The 18,290-nt window shown below is 38.5% G+C and overlaps 1 protein-coding gene across 1 annotated transcript in view; it reads left to right on the top strand.

Annotated features, from left to right (window-relative positions):
- The window catches only part of LOC149234363 (D-xylose-proton symporter-like 2), a 297,092-nt gene that overhangs the window by 233,071 nt on the left and 45,731 nt on the right, over positions 1 to 18,290 (top strand). The window contains exons 11-12 of the mRNA XM_089368252.1: positions 8,941 to 9,021; positions 9,292 to 9,390. Coding sequence (XP_089224378.1) covers positions 8,941 to 9,021; positions 9,292 to 9,390 — 180 coding nt within the window. The remainder of the gene's footprint in view (positions 1 to 8,940; positions 9,022 to 9,291; positions 9,391 to 18,290) is intronic.

Here is an 18,290-nt window from a genome sequence, read left to right as displayed (position 1 = left end):
ATGATCAAAGACTTTCGAAGTTTCTATGGGCCGAAGCTGCAAATACCGTCGTATATGTACAAAACTAATGCCCTCATCAAGCATTGGGTTCCAAGGCTCCCGAAGAAATGTTCACCGGTACGAAACCTGATGTATCTCATTTTAGAATTTTTGGAAGCCCTGTATATTTTCATGTGCCAAAAGAGAAAAGGAATAAATTGGGTGCATCTGGAAAGAAAGGAATCTTCGTGGGCTATAGCGAAAATACTAAGGGCGATAGAATCTATGTAGTTGGTCAAAGGGAAGTTGAGATTAGTCATGATGTCACCTTTGACAAAGATATGGCTCTTAGCAAGGTATACAATCTTCCTACTTTAAGGGGATCTAAAGAAGCTGATGCCGAGGAACCGAAGGAAAAGGAAGATGAGACGATGCCTGATGTGGAAGAACTTATGGATCCTATTGATCCTCCTCTGCAAGATCCTTCCTCTTCTAGGAAGAGGTCTTCATGGCTTAGGGGGACACTTGATGATGCTGAAGGACACATTGCACCTCGAGGAAACTTCCGTGAAAGTAAGAAGCCGAATAGGTATCAGGGATACCTGACCATCTGATGGATAGATAGGGGCGATGGTCTGGCAGATTGCAGATGAAGTTCTCCCTAGTTGAGAGGGAGTGTTAAAATTGGCAACTAGGGCCAAACTCCATGTGGATCACCTTATTTATGGCTTCTGATATTTTTCCTAGATTCCTCTCATTGAGAGGTGTAGGATTGATCTAAAGATCATCCAATTCCGATATGTATTTATGAAGATATGAATTTATTTTGATTATAGACAAATTGTGAAGGTCGGCCAACAAACTTGTGTAGGCTCAGAAGCCCAACAGTCATGTCTATTCAAGTTCAACGTTTGAATATAAATACAAGGAGCATTCTCCTCATTTGGATAATTCAATTCACTCCTCTTCTCTCTCTCTCTCACCTACGCATAAGAGGAGCCCCTCTCTCTCTCACACGTATGGCTGAAAGGAAGACGTCTTAGGGCAAAGAAGACACAGAAAGAAGGACGCTAGTGCAGCAGGTCATCTCTTTGACCAGCGTTGACCAAGCGTTGACCTTCCAAAAGTGCAGATTGGGTGTGGTTGCCTCTCCTAGGCAGGCTGCAATTTTTGGCGCGAAAATCGAGGTGATTTGACCTCTGGTTTGACTGGTATTGACTGCCCTAGTTTAGGGCTGCAGTTAACTTCAGAAATCTGCAAATTGACTGAACTTTTGGGGCTGTTCAAGGGTTGTTTCTTCAGGCTGTTCGAGGACAAGTTGACTGGAAATTGACCAAGTATTTTAGAGGTCAATTTTAGTTAGTTTGACCAAGTTTGACTTTGCTAATCTAGGGTTTGCTGCTGCTGATATAAAATTATAGAATCCAGATTTTGTACTATTTCTCTTTGTAGAACTATTGAAAATAAAAGAAGATTTGATCAAAGGGTTTCCCCGCATTGGGGTTTGTCCCTGGCTAGCCGCCACATCTTGTGTCTCTTGTCTTGCCTTGTTTTCTGTTGATCATTTAATGTTCTATCTGCACTTTACTTAATGTATATGTGATTGCTAATCTGTGGCTAATAAGAAGAAAAATAAATAAACTGCTCTAAGCATAGAACATACCATAATGTAACATTGTTAAGAATATAAATAAATATTTTTAGATTTTTTAAAATGAAATGGTTGAGAAGTGAGGCTTACTTTGGCCTTTTAACTTACCACTTTGCATTGTTGTGATTACAACCCTTTCTATGTTAGCTTTACCTTGAAGACTAGGAGTGAATGGGGACTTGGGGGTGAAACTATCCCACTCAAACTAGTCTAGAATAACCTGTAAGAAATATGATCCCACTGAGAGGATCTACTCATTCAAGACGCTGCCACTACTATAGCAACAATAGCATCAATATCCCATGCTTTGGCTGAAAAGTTCCCCTAATCTGTTTGTCCAACACTTAAAGAGTGTCTATTTGATCTTAGCTAAGGGTGGGGTGAAAGCTTGTAGGCTCAGATCTCCCTTCCAGATGACTGTCTGTCTCTCAATGGAGCTATGGCAGCTTTGTGATAACCAAACTATACTTGAAAGTTAGTCTATTAAGTACCAAAATTGTAGGCTAAAGCTAAGAAAAGAAAGTATAGAAGAATTAACCCAAAATGAGTGTATTTGCAAACTGGTTTTTTAATTGTATGGCATCAAATGATTTCACAGTCAAAAAACATTTACTAGAGGGTAGGCTATCCTTTTATAACATTTTTCCTAACAGCTAGCTAATGGCTAGTTGATTTCGACTCTAGAAAATGATATTTACTAGTCATCAATATCAGTGTTGGTAATATCGGTATCGGGAAAATATCGGCGAGGGTCCAAAAAATATCTTATCGGCGAAAATATCGGCAAATATCGGCAAGCATAAAAAATGCATAATATATTCATTTTTTTTCAGATTTTTAAACATATAAAGCAATAACAACATGAATTAAACACATTGGCACATAAATATGAAGAAAACATTGATATATATGATGTCAAATAGAAATGATATATCAAAGGCGATACCAAATCCTGCTGATCCCTGATAATTGTCCATTCAAGGACTCAAATGTGGAGAACCAATACAAAATAACATCACATATATAAAAGTATCTCATCATCATGAGTTACATGTAGCATAACAAATAAAACTAGCAGCTATCTATCTACTGCCCTCTCCCCCTTTTACGAAAAACATGATGGGCTGTTTGCCAGGCCTGTCCCTAGTAGTAGAAGGCCCTGACCCTGCCTCTGCACCTAATGTCAAATAATGAGTGCTAGGTATGGAGCTATGCTCTCCTATATCTATAGCAGATGGTGTTGATGCTGATGCTCCCGCAGTGTCCTCCTCCTCCTGCTCCTCCTCTAAGTGCTGCTGCTCCTCTGACTCCGAGTCCTCCTCTTGCTGCCCTTGCTCTAATGGATCATCTGCCACTGGCCCTAACCATGAAGGTGACTCCTCCAATATGGGCTCCTCAGACTCCGCCCTCCACGAGACAATACATCAATATTGTCTAAGGAAATGGCATCTGGATCCATTGGTGATTCTATTTGCCTCACTCGAAGTCGGATGTTGTAATGCACATACACCAAATCGTTGAGGCGTGCGAACTCCAACCTGTAAGAGTGTCAAAAAAAGTAATGAGTCTCGACTCTTGACTCTTGACACATGAAGTTGAAGGTCATAAATTAAAAATTAAAAATTACAATAAGTGTAATTGCTCAACTGAAGGCTTGAGTTCAAAGTTATACCTGTTGCGTTTTTTGGCGTGTATTTTCTCAAATACACTCCAATTGCGCTCACACCCTGAAGAGCTACATGTTTGACTCAAGATTCGTATAGCCAATTTTTGCAAATTTGGTGCCCTTGCACCATAGCTTCGCCACCAAATATCTACAACAAAATAATGAAATAAAAAATTCAAAAACTTAAAAGTTAAAACATAATTAAATTCAAATTTCTAATTTCTAATGAGTGATGACTTGTTACTTACGTGGCATGAAGAGGGCCCTTTCCCTAATGGCATCATCAAAGCCAAATAGGCCAACACAATCCTGATAACACTGTACCTCGCGATTGATTTTGCTACGAAGCTCAAGATCAGGTACCATCCTCTGAATACAGGAATGGAGCCCTTCCATCACCTCGCCATCAAAATCAAAGTTGCATTTGTATGAAAATGCGGGGTTGAGGAAGAGTGCTGCTGCATGAATGGGTCGATGAAGCATCCCTGTCCACCGACTATCGATCACATCCCATAACATCATCTGCCTATCAAGGCCAGCAGAACCCTTGTTTGCATAATAGGAACGAATGGCCTCCTTGGCCCTATCCATGCCCTCATACAAATAAGGCATTGCAGGCTTCTCTCCATCCACCAATCTAAGAACCTTTACTATAGGTTCGCTAACTGCACATGCTTCTTCTACTCCACGCCAAAATGTCTTAGAGTACACCATTTTTGCAATGGCTTTCCCATCAGGTCTCCTGTTGTATCTACAATTACGCCAAACATCAGACACAAACATTTGCTTCAACTTGAACTGACATCGAAGCAAAGACTGAAGAGTAATAAAGGTTGTGGCAAAACGTGTGATAGCAGGACGTCGCAACTCCTTGTTTCTAGTGAACCTCCTCATAAGGCTAAGAACAAAAGCATGGTTATAAATAAACTTGGGGATGCTCCTAGCCATATCAACTGCCTCCTTGATGAAGGAGAGTTTCCCCATATCCTCAAGCAACAAATCAAGACAATGCGCTGCACATGGAGTCCAGAACAATGTGGGATGCCTCTCCATAAGCATTCTGCCGACAGACACATAATTAGCTGCATTGTCTGTTATGACTTGCACCACATTCTGCACACCAATCTCCCGAATGAACCCATCTAACAACTCACATATTGTTGCTGCATCTTTGATATGTTCTGATGCATCCAACGATTTAATAAACATGGTACCTTTAGGACAATGTACCAAGAAATTTAGAAGGGTCCTACCCTTCCTATCTGTCCAACCATCAGACATCACTGTGCATCCAGTGACTTCCCATGTCTTTTTCAACTCCGCCAATCTAGAGTTGATGTCCTGTTTTTCTGCTTGAAGAATTGGCCCCCGCAACTCCTCATATGTGGCACTTTTGTACCCTGGGTCCAGAACAGCAATAGCATCACACATTGGCTGCCAAAATGGATTGGTTTTCGTGATGCTGAGAGGTAAGTCGCTCCAAAAAATACACCTCCCCATGACTCTATCTGCTTCTTGCTTCTCCTTTTTTTTAACAAGCGATTTTATGCCAGGTTGTGCTCCAGCGCCTGTTCGTGGAACAAAAAATGATGACCTCGCACTCACACTAGCAGTAGCATGTGATGGTGTGCCAGTTATGGAGCCCCTCCCACTAGGGCCACTAGGCCCACTACCCTCAACACCAAAATCAAGAGAAGATATCCCGAAAGATCTACCTGCACGTTCAGCTTTGTTTCTTTCCGCCTCTTCCTTCTTTTTGTCCTTTTCTTCAATTGCCTCAAGAGCTTTTTGTATAAGCTCCGGACTAGAAACTGTACAAAGCCCAACATCATGTCCACTGAGTCTAGCAAGATGGTATTTCAGTCGTGTAATCCCACCTGTCATCTTGTCCCCACACAATTTGCATGTAAGATATGCACGATTTGTCCCACCATCAGGGCTCCCATACTCCCAAAATGGGTCCAAGGCTTTTGGCATATTTGTATTTTGTAGGGGCTAACTCAAACGGAAACCTAGAGCACCAAAAAAAATTTGGAATTAGTAACTTAATAAGTAATACAAAATTTTCAAATTACAAATAACCACATCATTTTACAAAACAGTTTTAACTTGACTGTTGAATAGAAGTGTAATACAAGTTGACTGTTGAATAGAATTGTAATACAAGTTGACTGTTGAATACTCTTGAACAAAAGAGTATGAACATGTTGTAACGTGAGGTATCCAAATGGCAAATGAAACACATAGCAAATTGGCACGGAATGAGAACAATTTCTTTCAGAATTATGCCAAGCATGGGAAAAATATATAACTGTTATAACTTATAACTTATACCACTGCTGTAGGTGCATAATGCATTATTAGACTACATAAGTTCATAGCAGTGAGCACAGAGAAAGTTACATCTTTAACCAGCAAGGCAGGGTGCAATCTTTGAAGAAGAAGGCAGCACCTTTTGAGCTGATGGAGGGAGGATTTTGATGATTGCATCGATATGGGAGAGAAAAGATGAGGTTTCCAAATTCCAACAGTACTTCTTCAAACTTTGATACTTATCCATGACAACATGTTTTTAGCAGTTGAAAAGGTTCGGATCTTTGAGAATATCATCATCCTTCTCTTCATCTGAGTTTTTGTAAGCATTATCATTGGCTTCTAAAGTTCTAAGATCTATCAGGTAGACAATGGACATTCTTGAAGTATGTTGAAAATAGAAGTCAGGAACTTAGATAATTGTGGGCATTCTATTAAAGTGTATAGGCCTGAAATTTTTGTTCTTCAAGGGTAATCAAATATTTGACCGTTCAATATCCCCATGGGCCAGCATTATAAATTTATACCTATTGAGAGGTTTTAGAGGCGTTTTTCATTCCATTCATAAACTTGACATCACATTACTGATGGTTTATGACATATGTAGTTTGCAAATGGTTTATAACTTTAAAATTTAGAGTCTAGACCTGTTGTAGGTGATGATTCCCTACATCTTTTGGGCATAAATGCTGTAGAAGAGGAGGAATATATGCTCATTTATCCCATTCATACTTCTACTGCTACATTCTTTCCAAAAACTGACATGAGGACATCAAGTTAAGATCATGAGAAACTGTATATTGAATGTTGTTTGCAGAATGGGTAATTGTGAACACTGAAAATATTTTGTAGCCGCACATTAGATGCTTGATTGTTTCTGCAGCCTAGCATATTACATAATTACACAGCTGCCATCTGTAAATCCTCTATGCTGTCACGCTGTGCATATATATTATATGGTAATGGCAGCATATTTTTGTGACTTGTCTGTTGATTGCTCCTGTCCGGTGGAAGTGGTTCATGTTTGTGGAGAAGAGATTGTTTAGACAGGCAACAAAAACCATATAGGATACAATAAGATGAAGTTAATATGTCTCTTTTGTTGGAACCGTGATACCACTGCTGTAGGTGGAGAATGGAATTATTGTATTACGGTTTACCTTGACAGTGATCAATATGAAGTTATTTTCTATAAATATGTGTGGTATTGCTCAATGCAAACCCTTGCAGTTTGAAATCAAATCAAAAACCAAGCAAAATGATTGTAGGGAACCGGAAGAATGAGAATCGAGTTTGTCTTACAGTTCTTGGCACTTGCAGCTTAGAAATCTTCGTTGTTGATGGCGTATTGGCGAATATTGGCTTCAAACCCTCCTTGGCAGCAACCACATTGGACTTCCAGCGCTCAGAAAAAACCAAAATGACTTCAAAAAAACCAAAAATCGAATTATATAGGCCGCGCGGAATGATTTCAGGGTCACCGGCGATATTTTAGGTCGTCGCGCAATATTTTCCGAGATATCGCCGAAATATTGTAAATCTCGCGCGATTTTCAAAACTCGAAAATATCGCGATATTTGGTCGGCGATATTTCGGCTCGCCGAAAATATCGCGATATTTCCGAATATTTCCGATATCTCGGCGATATTATCAACACTTATCGATATACTGAGACAATAATTTTAATAAAATATTACATTACAATTCATGAATTTGTCTACTTAAAGGGTTGAATTGACTCAACGATTCATTTAGAAGCTCATGGCCCCTTTGCTTGTGGTCCAAAAGTTTAAGAATGTTCTGTAGATTCCCCAACGTTCCAGTTGACTTTCCAAACAGCTAGTTTAAGCCTCTAATGATTAGTTGACTTCACTTTTAATGATTAGTAAACTCCCTCTTGCCGGCTTTTTGCTTGATCTCCAATGGCTTTACAAATTTGACAATTTTACCACTTGGGTAGCTGTAAATCGGCCTGATTTCATCTAGGTCTTGCTTCATTGGACCAAATGATGCACTGTGTTGCCACATCATCACTGCCTGCTATATCATGATGGCTATGTGCTAGATCTCTAACGCTGTTGGGAATTTGGAGAAATTGAGACATTGGTTTTGTTTCCCTTCTTTTAAAGACCAATTTTGACATATTGCATGCCAAATTTTGTCAAATGCTACCCCTACTTTGCCACCTAGAGACCTGTAGTACCTGTTGATGAACTTTTATCAATTGTAACTTGACAATGACTTCACTTTTGGAAAAATTCCACATGGTATGTCATCCTCTCATCAAACTGAACAAATTGGGACCAAGTTGACTTTTTTTTTACTTGTGGGAGCACTTACAACGGGAAACTTGAACCACTTTGGGAAATGTGAAAAGTTGACTTTGTGAAACTGCCATGTTGAGAAACATGAAAATGATAATATACCATGGGAAAAAGATGTATACAGAGTCTATGACACATGATCATGCAGATAGACATGGGTGCACTCGACATGGGTTGGACTGGCCCCTACAATACCAATCACCCCTACAATAAAACAAATGGCCCCTCAAAACCATGTGTCCAAGTAGAACCATCCTAAGTTCTCCAATCCTATCTAGGACTAAAGAACCTTTGAATGAGATCTAAGCAGACTGGGCATGGTCGACTGACAATTGTCTGGGATATCATAATACAAGAATCAATGCATGGCCTACAAGACATTTGACTTGGATCTTTTTGGACTTACAATGGTGTGGCCAACAAGACTTGCATCTTTATGGAATTACAATGGTGTGGCCAAAAATGAAATGTATCTATGTACCCCTGCTGAAATGGCAGTAACAGTGCCAAAGAAACATTAGGAAGAATAGAGATAGCAAAATCAACATATTTTCTGAAAATTCTTCCAAGGCAGATAAGGAATGGTGTTATCCAAACAAAAGGTGTCACAGTACACATATTTTAAAGATAAAAGTCATATTAAATGATGTGTGTGTAAACTAAAATAAATGGATTTCAATCTGGGTTGTCCGATGGAAGCATTCAAGCTTTTAAAAAGGGAGGAATTATAGATGCAATGTAGACATTTTTAAAGCAAATAATAAAACACCTGATATCAAATTAGATTGATAATCCTTGATAACATTTTTTTCTCATGAAGTTAGAAAAACACACATCATACACGTGTCATGATTAGATACTTTCTTGTTAATCCTTTTATAAATGACTTATGAAGTAGAAGTGTTAGTTTGAAATTCTAAGTAGACTGCCAATCTTCTTATTCTTCATGCATCAAGAAGACTGTTAATGCTAATTATTGTAGGAAATGTCTATCGTGGAATCTGCAGTTGTTGATGACTGGTATTGCTGTTTTAACAGTCGACAAGCTTGGTAGGAGACCTTTGTTGATCACAGGTGTAAGTGGCATGGTATGATAATTTGTGCCTTATTCATCATTGTTATGTTAGAGCTTTCACTATAATCTTATGAATTATTTCCGTTGAGCAGTTTATTGAAATGTTTTCTAGGAGATTAACCATTATGCTTTATGCTTTTATGCATATGCTGAGTTCTTCAACATACACACACGCATCATCTACTAAAAAGAAACTTTTGGGTAAAGATACTCTATTTTATGTATCGATTCTAGATTAAGCATAAATTGTTGATTGACTTAAAGTAGCATTATGATGCTGCAGGGAATATCATTATTCTTACTGGCAGCTTACTATGCCTTTCTTGGGAGTGCACCTGTTGTGGCAGTAATTTCATTATTGTTGTACGTTGGATGCTATCAAGTACTTATCTCACCTTGTAGTTAGATTTTGTTTGGGTCATTTCTGGGTTTTGCCTCCATGGCTTTGAATGCACACTTATTGGTGATTTAAATTTTTAATTGGAGAATGAAAAAAAATCTCTTGCCAACATTATAAAATGATTCTATGCTTTCAGGAAACAATTTACTGTTCCTTCCATTTGTTTTTGGTTTCCATATGCTTATGTGCTATTTGTGTGTCAGTAAGCTGGGAAGCACACAGGCTTCAGCTGAAGTAATACTATTGTTTAGAGGAAGCGGGAAAATATTAATTTGGAACGAGATTCCATCATAGGGTATGCCACTGTAGAAATAGCTTGTAATTACACTCATAACACTGATAACAAGAAGAAGCAAACCAAGTCACATGACATGAGGACACAGGACACAGAGGACACAGAAATACGAGTGTCCAACAGAAGACATGATGATCCTAAAAATAGGATACAAAAGACAAATCCATTTACAGAGCACTTGGAACACCTTCTAACACTGCACAACAACCCTCAATTGCACTCCAAAATGTCTCACACTTCCAGCCTGTTGAGTGAAATGATCTCACATGAAACGGGAAACATGTTTCTATGGGTTGTGTTGACCACTACGTGTCAACGACCCATAGCAGTACACCCCCTTTTTCGCAAAAGGGATAGCGCCTAATCGATGTGTTCCTGCCATCCAGCTATCATCATCATCCTGAGGATCATGTTATAATGTAAACCCATTCTGCATGTGTATAATATAAATAATCTCAGCAGATCCGTGTCGTGTATGTAATAACCTAGGTAAACCTACTTTTCTGGTGACGATCTACATTCCGGGAGGTTTTTTGTCTCACGGATCCATTCTCGGATGGTCAACAGAGTTTTCCTTCAACCTTACCCCAAAGTCGGAATGGATTTTGTCACTGGGATCTTAGGGGAGTCCTAGTGTTTTAGATCAAGTCTATGTAAAAGTAATTTGGGAATAATCCTAACTATTTGGTTAGGTTATTTTATTACAAATTGCTTGATCTGCTAGATTATATTTGTGTCGCAGAACTGGGTAGTTTGTAAGGGTCTTTTGCAAATGGGTTTTCCCCCTTGAGATGTAAAAAAATGTAAAAATCATGATGTAAAGTGTCTTGAGGGTTAGAAAAAATAATTTATTCCCTCATAGGTTAATTAATTAAATTTTCTAGTCAAAATTAATTAAAATCCTAAGCCAAAAATTTAATTAATTATAGGTCCTAGGTAAATTTAAATTTTCCAAAGGCAAAATTCGTGGGTCCTTTAAAAATTAAATTTTAAGAGGTCCAGGGACTAAGGTTAATTGATTATTTTGCTAAATTTTAAGCCTTTGGTCTCCAGGGTTAAGTCAAAGTCAAAATTTTGAGGAAATTTATTCAAAATTTTAATTTTTGAATTAATTAAAATACATTTAATTGAAAAATTCGAAATTTCCTTAATAACTAAAATTTCAACGGATGAGATTAAAAGAAATTTTGATCCTCACCAACGGTCGAGATTACTTTGACAATGATCACTCGAACTAGCCGTTGGAAGATTTATGTTTAAATAAGAGGTCAGTTGTCAGTTGAGATCATCCGATCTCTAGATCGTGTACTAAGCTCTCAAGCTCTCTTGTATACTTTTTTTGAATTAATGCAAAAAGTCTTTGGGGTTTCAACGTGCTGTAGTGTTCCTCTTCATGAATTTATGGTAACATTGTTTTAATTTTTGCTTAATATTATGTGAAAACTATCAATCAATAGCTCTCTTAAAATAATCTGAATATAGGTATCTTATTCAGTTTGTTGGATCTAGAGTAACATTTTTAATTTTGATTGAAATAGCAAGTATCTCTATTTCTTCAAAATTTTATTGTTCTATTTTTCTACTTGATGGGATGGTTGATCTAGTGTTTGCAGAAGATCTCTCAGGTTCTTATAGAGCGTTTGGGGATAGTTCTCAGTTGGACCAGCGAACTCTCAACACATATTTTCTGAAGAGCCAACTTCATATAAGCCTCAGGATTTATCTAACGATAATTATTTTTCTGCAGTGTGTTTTTGGGCTAGTACCTCTCTAAAATTTCAAAATCTTTTAAATATTTTGTGGAAATTTTGATAGATCTGGCCATTAAGAGCCTTAGATTATCAGATGTGGGAGCGAAGTTGGACTCATACTCCTCAGATTTGATAGATCTGTAAATTATTTGTATAGATCTGTTATTTACTTGTGTAGATCTGAAATTTTGTAACATAATTTTAAATTTTAACACTTGGGTTTTTTGGATTTTGTTTAGTTTTGTACATATTGGGTATTGAGTTTTTCTCTTTTCACTTGTGCAGGAATAGATTTGAGAAATCAGCCAAGAAATCTTCAGATCTGAGCTAGATCAAGGCCCTAGAGGGCAAGATCTGGGCACAAAGATTGTGTGCAGAAGTAGATCTGAGAAATCAACCAAGAAAATTTTCAGATCTGAGCTAGATCTAGACCCTGGAGGGCAAGATCTGGGCTCAAAGATTGTTTGCAGGAATAGATCTGAGAAATCAGCCAAGTAAATTTTCAGATCTGAGTTAGATCTAGACCCTGGAGGGCAAGATCCGGGTTCAAAGATTGTTTGCAGAAATAGATCTGAGAAATCAACCAAGTAAATCTTCAGATCTGAGATTTTCCAAACAGATCTGGTGTAGAATTTTCATTGTAGATCAACTGATATATGCAATGTCTTAAAGCATAATACTAGATCTACTTCTACCATAAACTTTGCAGAAGCTTAAACATATATGAGCATCATCAACCAAGAACAGATATCACCAACCATAACATAGAAGATATAACACTGGGGAAAGCAACTGCCTAAAACCCCAACTCTGTATTATCATACAAGTGGAAATCTTATTCAAGTTACAAAAAGAATCAGCTCAAAAGCTATCCTGCTCTCTCTGCAATCAAACAATACAGCTCACAGACTGAATAGACATAGAATATATCTTCCTCAAGCCCTCCAAGCCTCCTATTTCCTTGCGCAGTTTTGATTGGGGTCTAATGATGTCACATGTGTGAATTGGCCTCATCACACTCACTGTAACCTCTGATCCAACTACGCAATCCTTAAGGAATAATATTCCTTCTGCATACAAGGAATATTCGCAATGGAATATTCTTGCAACTGATAGTACACTATCCCTCCATTTGATCTCAACTGGGTCTTTGACTGAACTGACATCCATGAGTTATCCATGAATGAATACTCAGTTTATCTGAAGTATAGTAGTTACATGCATGCAAGCATTAACTAACTGAACTCTCATTAATTTAACAAATTGTTAAACTAATCTAACTGGACTTGACTCAGTTAACTGAGTCAACTGATTACAACTCACTCTTATCTCTTTAACTGATGGATAAATCCCTCAATCAAAGGAGAAACTGTTGCATGTCCTCACATAGACTTCATGTTCATAATTCCTTAACTAATTAACTCAAGATGAATTAATTAATCAATTTACAAACAACTGTTAATATCAAATTCGAATTTTACTTCCTATGTTTAGTCCAGGGATTGACTAAAATAAGAAGGGATCCCGAAATGCTATTTTTAGAAAAGCTATTTTTAGTGCTTTCACTTTTCACCCATTGTTGCTAAGATCCACAATGGTAAACTGTTATTTATAGCAGGGCTATTTATAGCAGTGCTATTTTTAGCATTTTCCATTTTTAGCATTTCTTGTTGCACTTTTCAACATCTGGGGGTTTTGAGATAGATCTAGGCCCTGGAGGGAAATATCTTATCCCAAATCTTTTACAAGGCCAGCCATTAAAGATTTTGCCATAAATCTGAAGATCTGAAGCAAAATAATTTTTTCAGAACAAGGGTTTCAAGTTTTGGGGCTCCTAAGCCCAGATCTGCCTTCTCCTAACCCAACGCTAGTTCTATTGGCTTTGTGCTAGCTCTTATTTGCCCTAGATTTCCCTTGCTCCATTTCTGATTTGAATATTTGATTTTCTGAAACTAATCGTTGGTGGGTTTTTGCAGAAAATTTGGTAAAACTTTGTGTTTCAGATATTGAAATTTTTTTGGCAACTTGGGCAAGTGATCTCCAAGGCCTAGGGCCTAAGGGTTTGATCTCTAAACCATCTTTTTCCTCATTGTTTGCTACAACAGTCGTATACCTTTCTAATAGTGGTGAAAAACACATCTAAGTGGTTTGAAATTAACTAAAAAATTGCTAAATACATTAATAAGTCATTTATGTTTGATGTGTATCAAGAATTTGGCCTAGATCTACATTTTGGATCACTGTTATCTCTGAATAATTCTATTTCTGAAGTCTGAAATATAACAGTGGCAAAATTTCATGTGAGTTAGCCTAAAATCAGTTCCTAAGTTGTCTAATACATTAAGGAATTAATTTCTTGAGTTGGGCATTCATCATTAGGCTTATTTCATGTTTTAATTGCTGGCTGTAATAAGTATATCAGATCTGATATAAGTCTGGAAATCACATCATAACATGTTGAAAATTTTTGATAATTCATGTGGGCAAGTTTGGAGAAATTTCGGTAAATTTTTGGCATAAAGATATCGTTCATAGCTTACTGTTTTCATTGTCATATCGCTGCTGTCATAAAGTTTTTCTTACTGCTGTACTAAAAATTAATTTCTGAAAATTAAGTACTTTGTCATGGAATTGTGATAAAATACATATCCTTTGTTTCATAAACTGAGTATTTTTTTTGAGCATCTGTTGACATTGATATCTAATTGCAAAGTTGTTTTTGTTCTCTTTGAGCTAAATTGTATCAAGAAGATTTGAAATAAGCTGGTGTTTTAATATAGTATTTTCAAGAGTTTATTTTCTAAGTCTTGATCTAAAAAAAGGCAAGCATTTCATTCGGGTAATTGATGGCTTTTGTGGCATAAGTGTTTTCCCATTCTCGAGTCTAACTTCATCTCATCTTCCGGTGCATTTGCATATAAGTTAACTTTGCATAGATAAAATTTACTTCCAAGCATAAGCTTGGTCGATAGACAGATAGATCTCCATTCGTCTTTTCTTGAGAAGCCTGTTTTAATAGTACTTAAAACGGTGACCTTGCAGTCATCAGAGCCACAGTTCTCTCCAGTGCTGGAGGCACTAGGTATGTTAGAATTTCAGGAGAGGTATCGTTAATCACACCTTAGTGTGCTTCTCCTGATCTTCTCTCTGCCAATTACTATGAAATCAGGCTCAACATAGAAAGGATTGAAGGGTTCACATTTAAATAGGCATTTAACTAAAACTAACCAAGATTCTTGCATCTCACATTAGTTTTAGGATCTGCATTTCATATAAAATAGTCATTCATCTAAGCAACAGTTGCTAATCGATTATTTGGTCTTAATTTCCCTAGCAAGATCGTTGACTCCATAAGGCATTGGTATCAATCGTTTAAAATCCAATCAAATCCTATAAGTCTTGCTAAATCTTAATCAAGTACTTGATCTCTTCACTGTGTCTCCCGAACTGGCTGGTTCCCAACTAGTTCTTCTTCATTCCACTTTTCCATAGGGTCTACCCCCCTTATCCTGCTGTAGGGAGACAACTTTAATGGAGAGATTGGGGATCAGGGTGACAGTCCCCGATCTTAGTCGTTGTCGCAGTGCCTAGACATTCTGTGCAACAACAGGTTGTGTTTGGAATGTGTTCAGTGAACAGGACAAATACGCTCACGTATCAATGTCCGACACCTATGATATAGAACATGGGCTTTGTTTGGTTGTGTCCTTTCACTTGGGAAGCCAAAGAGCGCCTACAGGGCATGACACCAAAACTGCAGGTGCTGTTATTGTTGGAGTGATGGAGAATGTTAATATTTGCAATGTTTAGAGAAAGTGCACATGACATGGCAGGTGTCATGGTGACATGGCATCTTGAGTTGGTGACTAGTTTGTTTGCTAGGCAGGTTAAGGTGCAGCACATCCATCTTGGGAAGGAAGTTTAGCGCCTACAACATGATTTTTGATCATAAGATGGAATTTCTTTTCAATATTTTTAATTTATTATCAAAGTTATTATTTATTTAACATATGGATACATTCTTAATGTGGCCTTGGGCATTTGATCTATATGTGGTGTCGATGTAATTGTCACGGAATGTTCTTATATGGTTCCTCTTACCTAACCAAGTGGGTAGACCCTTAGAGAATTTTTTTATCCCATTCTAATCAGCTTGCCAGCAAGCAGCCCTGTGGTGATCTACAGAGAGCTAGCCACAAAGGCTCTCCATCCATGCTCCAATTAGTGCTTTATGATATCTAGTCTACTCATTAGATGAAAGTGGGTTATATTAACCATTTTTGTAATAAGTGCTTTCATTTAGTGTTTAAGAGCATGTTAGTATGGATCACAGGTTGAATTGGATGATATGCTGCTTTTCGTTATGTTCTTGTTTCCATGCTTCAGCTCTGTGGTTATCTCTTTGTAATATCCCCAATTTTGATTTTTCCATCTGAGGAGGTCAATGGAGATTCTGTGAGTGGTGCTAAGTATAGCACAATTTTGCAATTCAGACATTGGAGGCAATTTTAGCAATGGGAGGCAATTTTGGAGCAAGGAGGTGTGGGAAAGTAGGTCCCACAACTTCAAGAGGAAAATTCACACTTGTGAGGAGAGAGGAGAGAGAAAAAGGGGTGCGAGTTAGTGGAAGATGGGGACAGCAAGAGAAGGAGTGCGAGTTAGTGGAGAGTGGGGACCACCAAAGAAAGAGAGGGCCAACAAGTATAAGTAAGGAAGGGAGACCCTCATTTTGCATCTTTTTGTCACTTTAACTTTTGAATTGAGTTCTTTTGGGGTTGTCTAGCACCAGAGCAAAGTGCTGTTGAGCACAAGGAGTTTCAGGGGAAATTCCAACCCCTTCTTTGGAGAACTTCCAGTGTCTCCCTATTTGGGTAATTAGGAAGTCTATTTCTGGGCTTCCACAGAGCTACACTAGCAACAGATTTCTTGTTGAACGAATTTCTTGGGTGTGGAGGCTCAAGCAAAGAGGGACCAAATGAAATTTTGGGTGAGGAGATTGTGGAGAAGAAATTTAGGAGGAGAATCATCCGTCTGTAAGGAGAGATTCCAAGGGAAATTTTGTAGGAAAGATGGATCAGAATTGAGGGTTGAAATTCATCTTCTCAGGTAGTGCATGGAGGGAGATTGCACCGGTCTGTGTAGACATTTGTGGAGTTGTGAAGGGCGCTGAAGAGGAGAGAGAATGTTGATTTGGGGTAGCATCGGATGTGCTCTAGGCATGAAAATTGGTGGAGAGGCTAAAGCACATGAGATCTCCAAGACCTAGAAATGGTTTGGGGAAATTCCACTCGGTTAGAGAGATATTAAAATAATTAATATTTTTAATGGAGTTCCTAAGTCTAAACTTAGGAAAATAAAAATATTAATGGGTATTAATATAAAACTGGGTGAGAAGGTTCTAAATGACATGGATCAAGCCAAATGTAATCTTAGCCGTTGATTAGAGATTTAATCTCGGTCGTTGAAGACTCAACAGAAAAAGTATAAGAGGAGGCTTGAGGGTCAGTTGGAGATACACCAAGATTGATCAGTGAATTTGATTTTCTGGAGTGGGGTTTGCTGAGAGAAATCGAACAAGTGATCTGAGTTGCAGTGGGGGGAAGTGAGTGCATAGCAGAGAGGAAGAGATAGTGTCGAAGGACCAACACAGAGGCAGAGGAGGCTACACAGAGGCAGTAGAAGCCACATAGAGGGCTAAAGGGATTGCGCAGAGGCTACCAGGGCTTGTGTGAGTGACGCAGAGGACAATAGAGCCTGCGTAGAGCTTCAGAAGGCTGACATAGAGGCCAGGAGGGCTAACGCAGAGCCTCAGGGAGGCGTTGGAGAGTTTTTCGTGGAGTAGACTTGCCGAATATCTGCGTTCGAAGAGAGGCATTACTGCCAGATTGATTTCTCTCTCGGGTGAGCCAATTTGACACCTAGTTGTACTCAAGAAAGCTGCTTAATAATAAAACCCTCAGAATTACTGCACCGGTTTTCCCAAGTTGGGTTTTTTTCCGGGGATGATTGTCCAAAAATAATTGTGTCCCTTGTGTGTTTGTCTATTCTTTCAGTTGATGATCTGTAGATGGTTGAGACTGTACTTGTGTTTATTTTTAGTATTTATATTGTTAAATAACTTGTTAAGTAATTAAATAAGTAGGTGAAATAAACCAAATAGTGCAGGAAGAATTTCTAACGAGTTAGACTTAGAAATTTCAACTTGGTATCAGAGCGTTGCAGATCAGAGGAGAACTGAAGGCACCAAATTTATCAGAAGATTCGCAAAAGTACCATCTCTCTCGTGAAACAGAGTTGTTTCTAAGCAGAAGGCAACAGGGAGGGAGTGATGCAGTGGGCCTACATCACCATTCCGAGCTAGAGAAAGGGTCAGCGCAGAAGCAGTGAGAGGTAGAAGAGGCTCACAAAGAGCCACGTCATCCTGCTAAGCCAGGTAGGAGTGATGTAGTTGGCCAGAAGAGGGATTCAGCCACTGCTGGGATTGCGCAGAGCCAAAAGGCTCAGTTTCTTCAGTTGCTCGGGCCTAGGGTGCTGTGGGTAGATTGTGGATTGTGAAGCTAGTGGGGTGTTGTTGCTGTCGAAGCAGAACAATACCCAATGGGACAAAACCAAGGTAGAGGGAGTCACTACTTAGGCGTATTTCTAGCCAAGGAATCCAGATCAATGTTGCAGGAGCAAAGGGGATTGGAGAGGAGCGATTCGATTGTTGGCAGAAGGATTTCCAGGAGGGAAATCGAGACTCAGAGGGAGTCTAGCAGAGGATTTCCAGGAGGGAAATCGAGACTCAGAGGGAGTCTAGAAGAGAACTTCCAGTAGGGAAGTGGGGACTCAGAGGG

The sequence above is a fragment of the Pinus tabuliformis genome, chromosome 8 (genome assembly GCF_031772625.1).
Source record: "Pinus tabuliformis cultivar Carrire ecotype Pingquan chromosome 8, CPIR1, whole genome shotgun sequence".
Classification (NCBI taxonomy): Eukaryota; Viridiplantae; Streptophyta; class Pinopsida; order Pinales; family Pinaceae; genus Pinus; species Pinus tabuliformis.
Note: the sequence above shows the minus strand (reverse complement) of the source record. Positions and strands in the feature narration are given on the sequence as shown.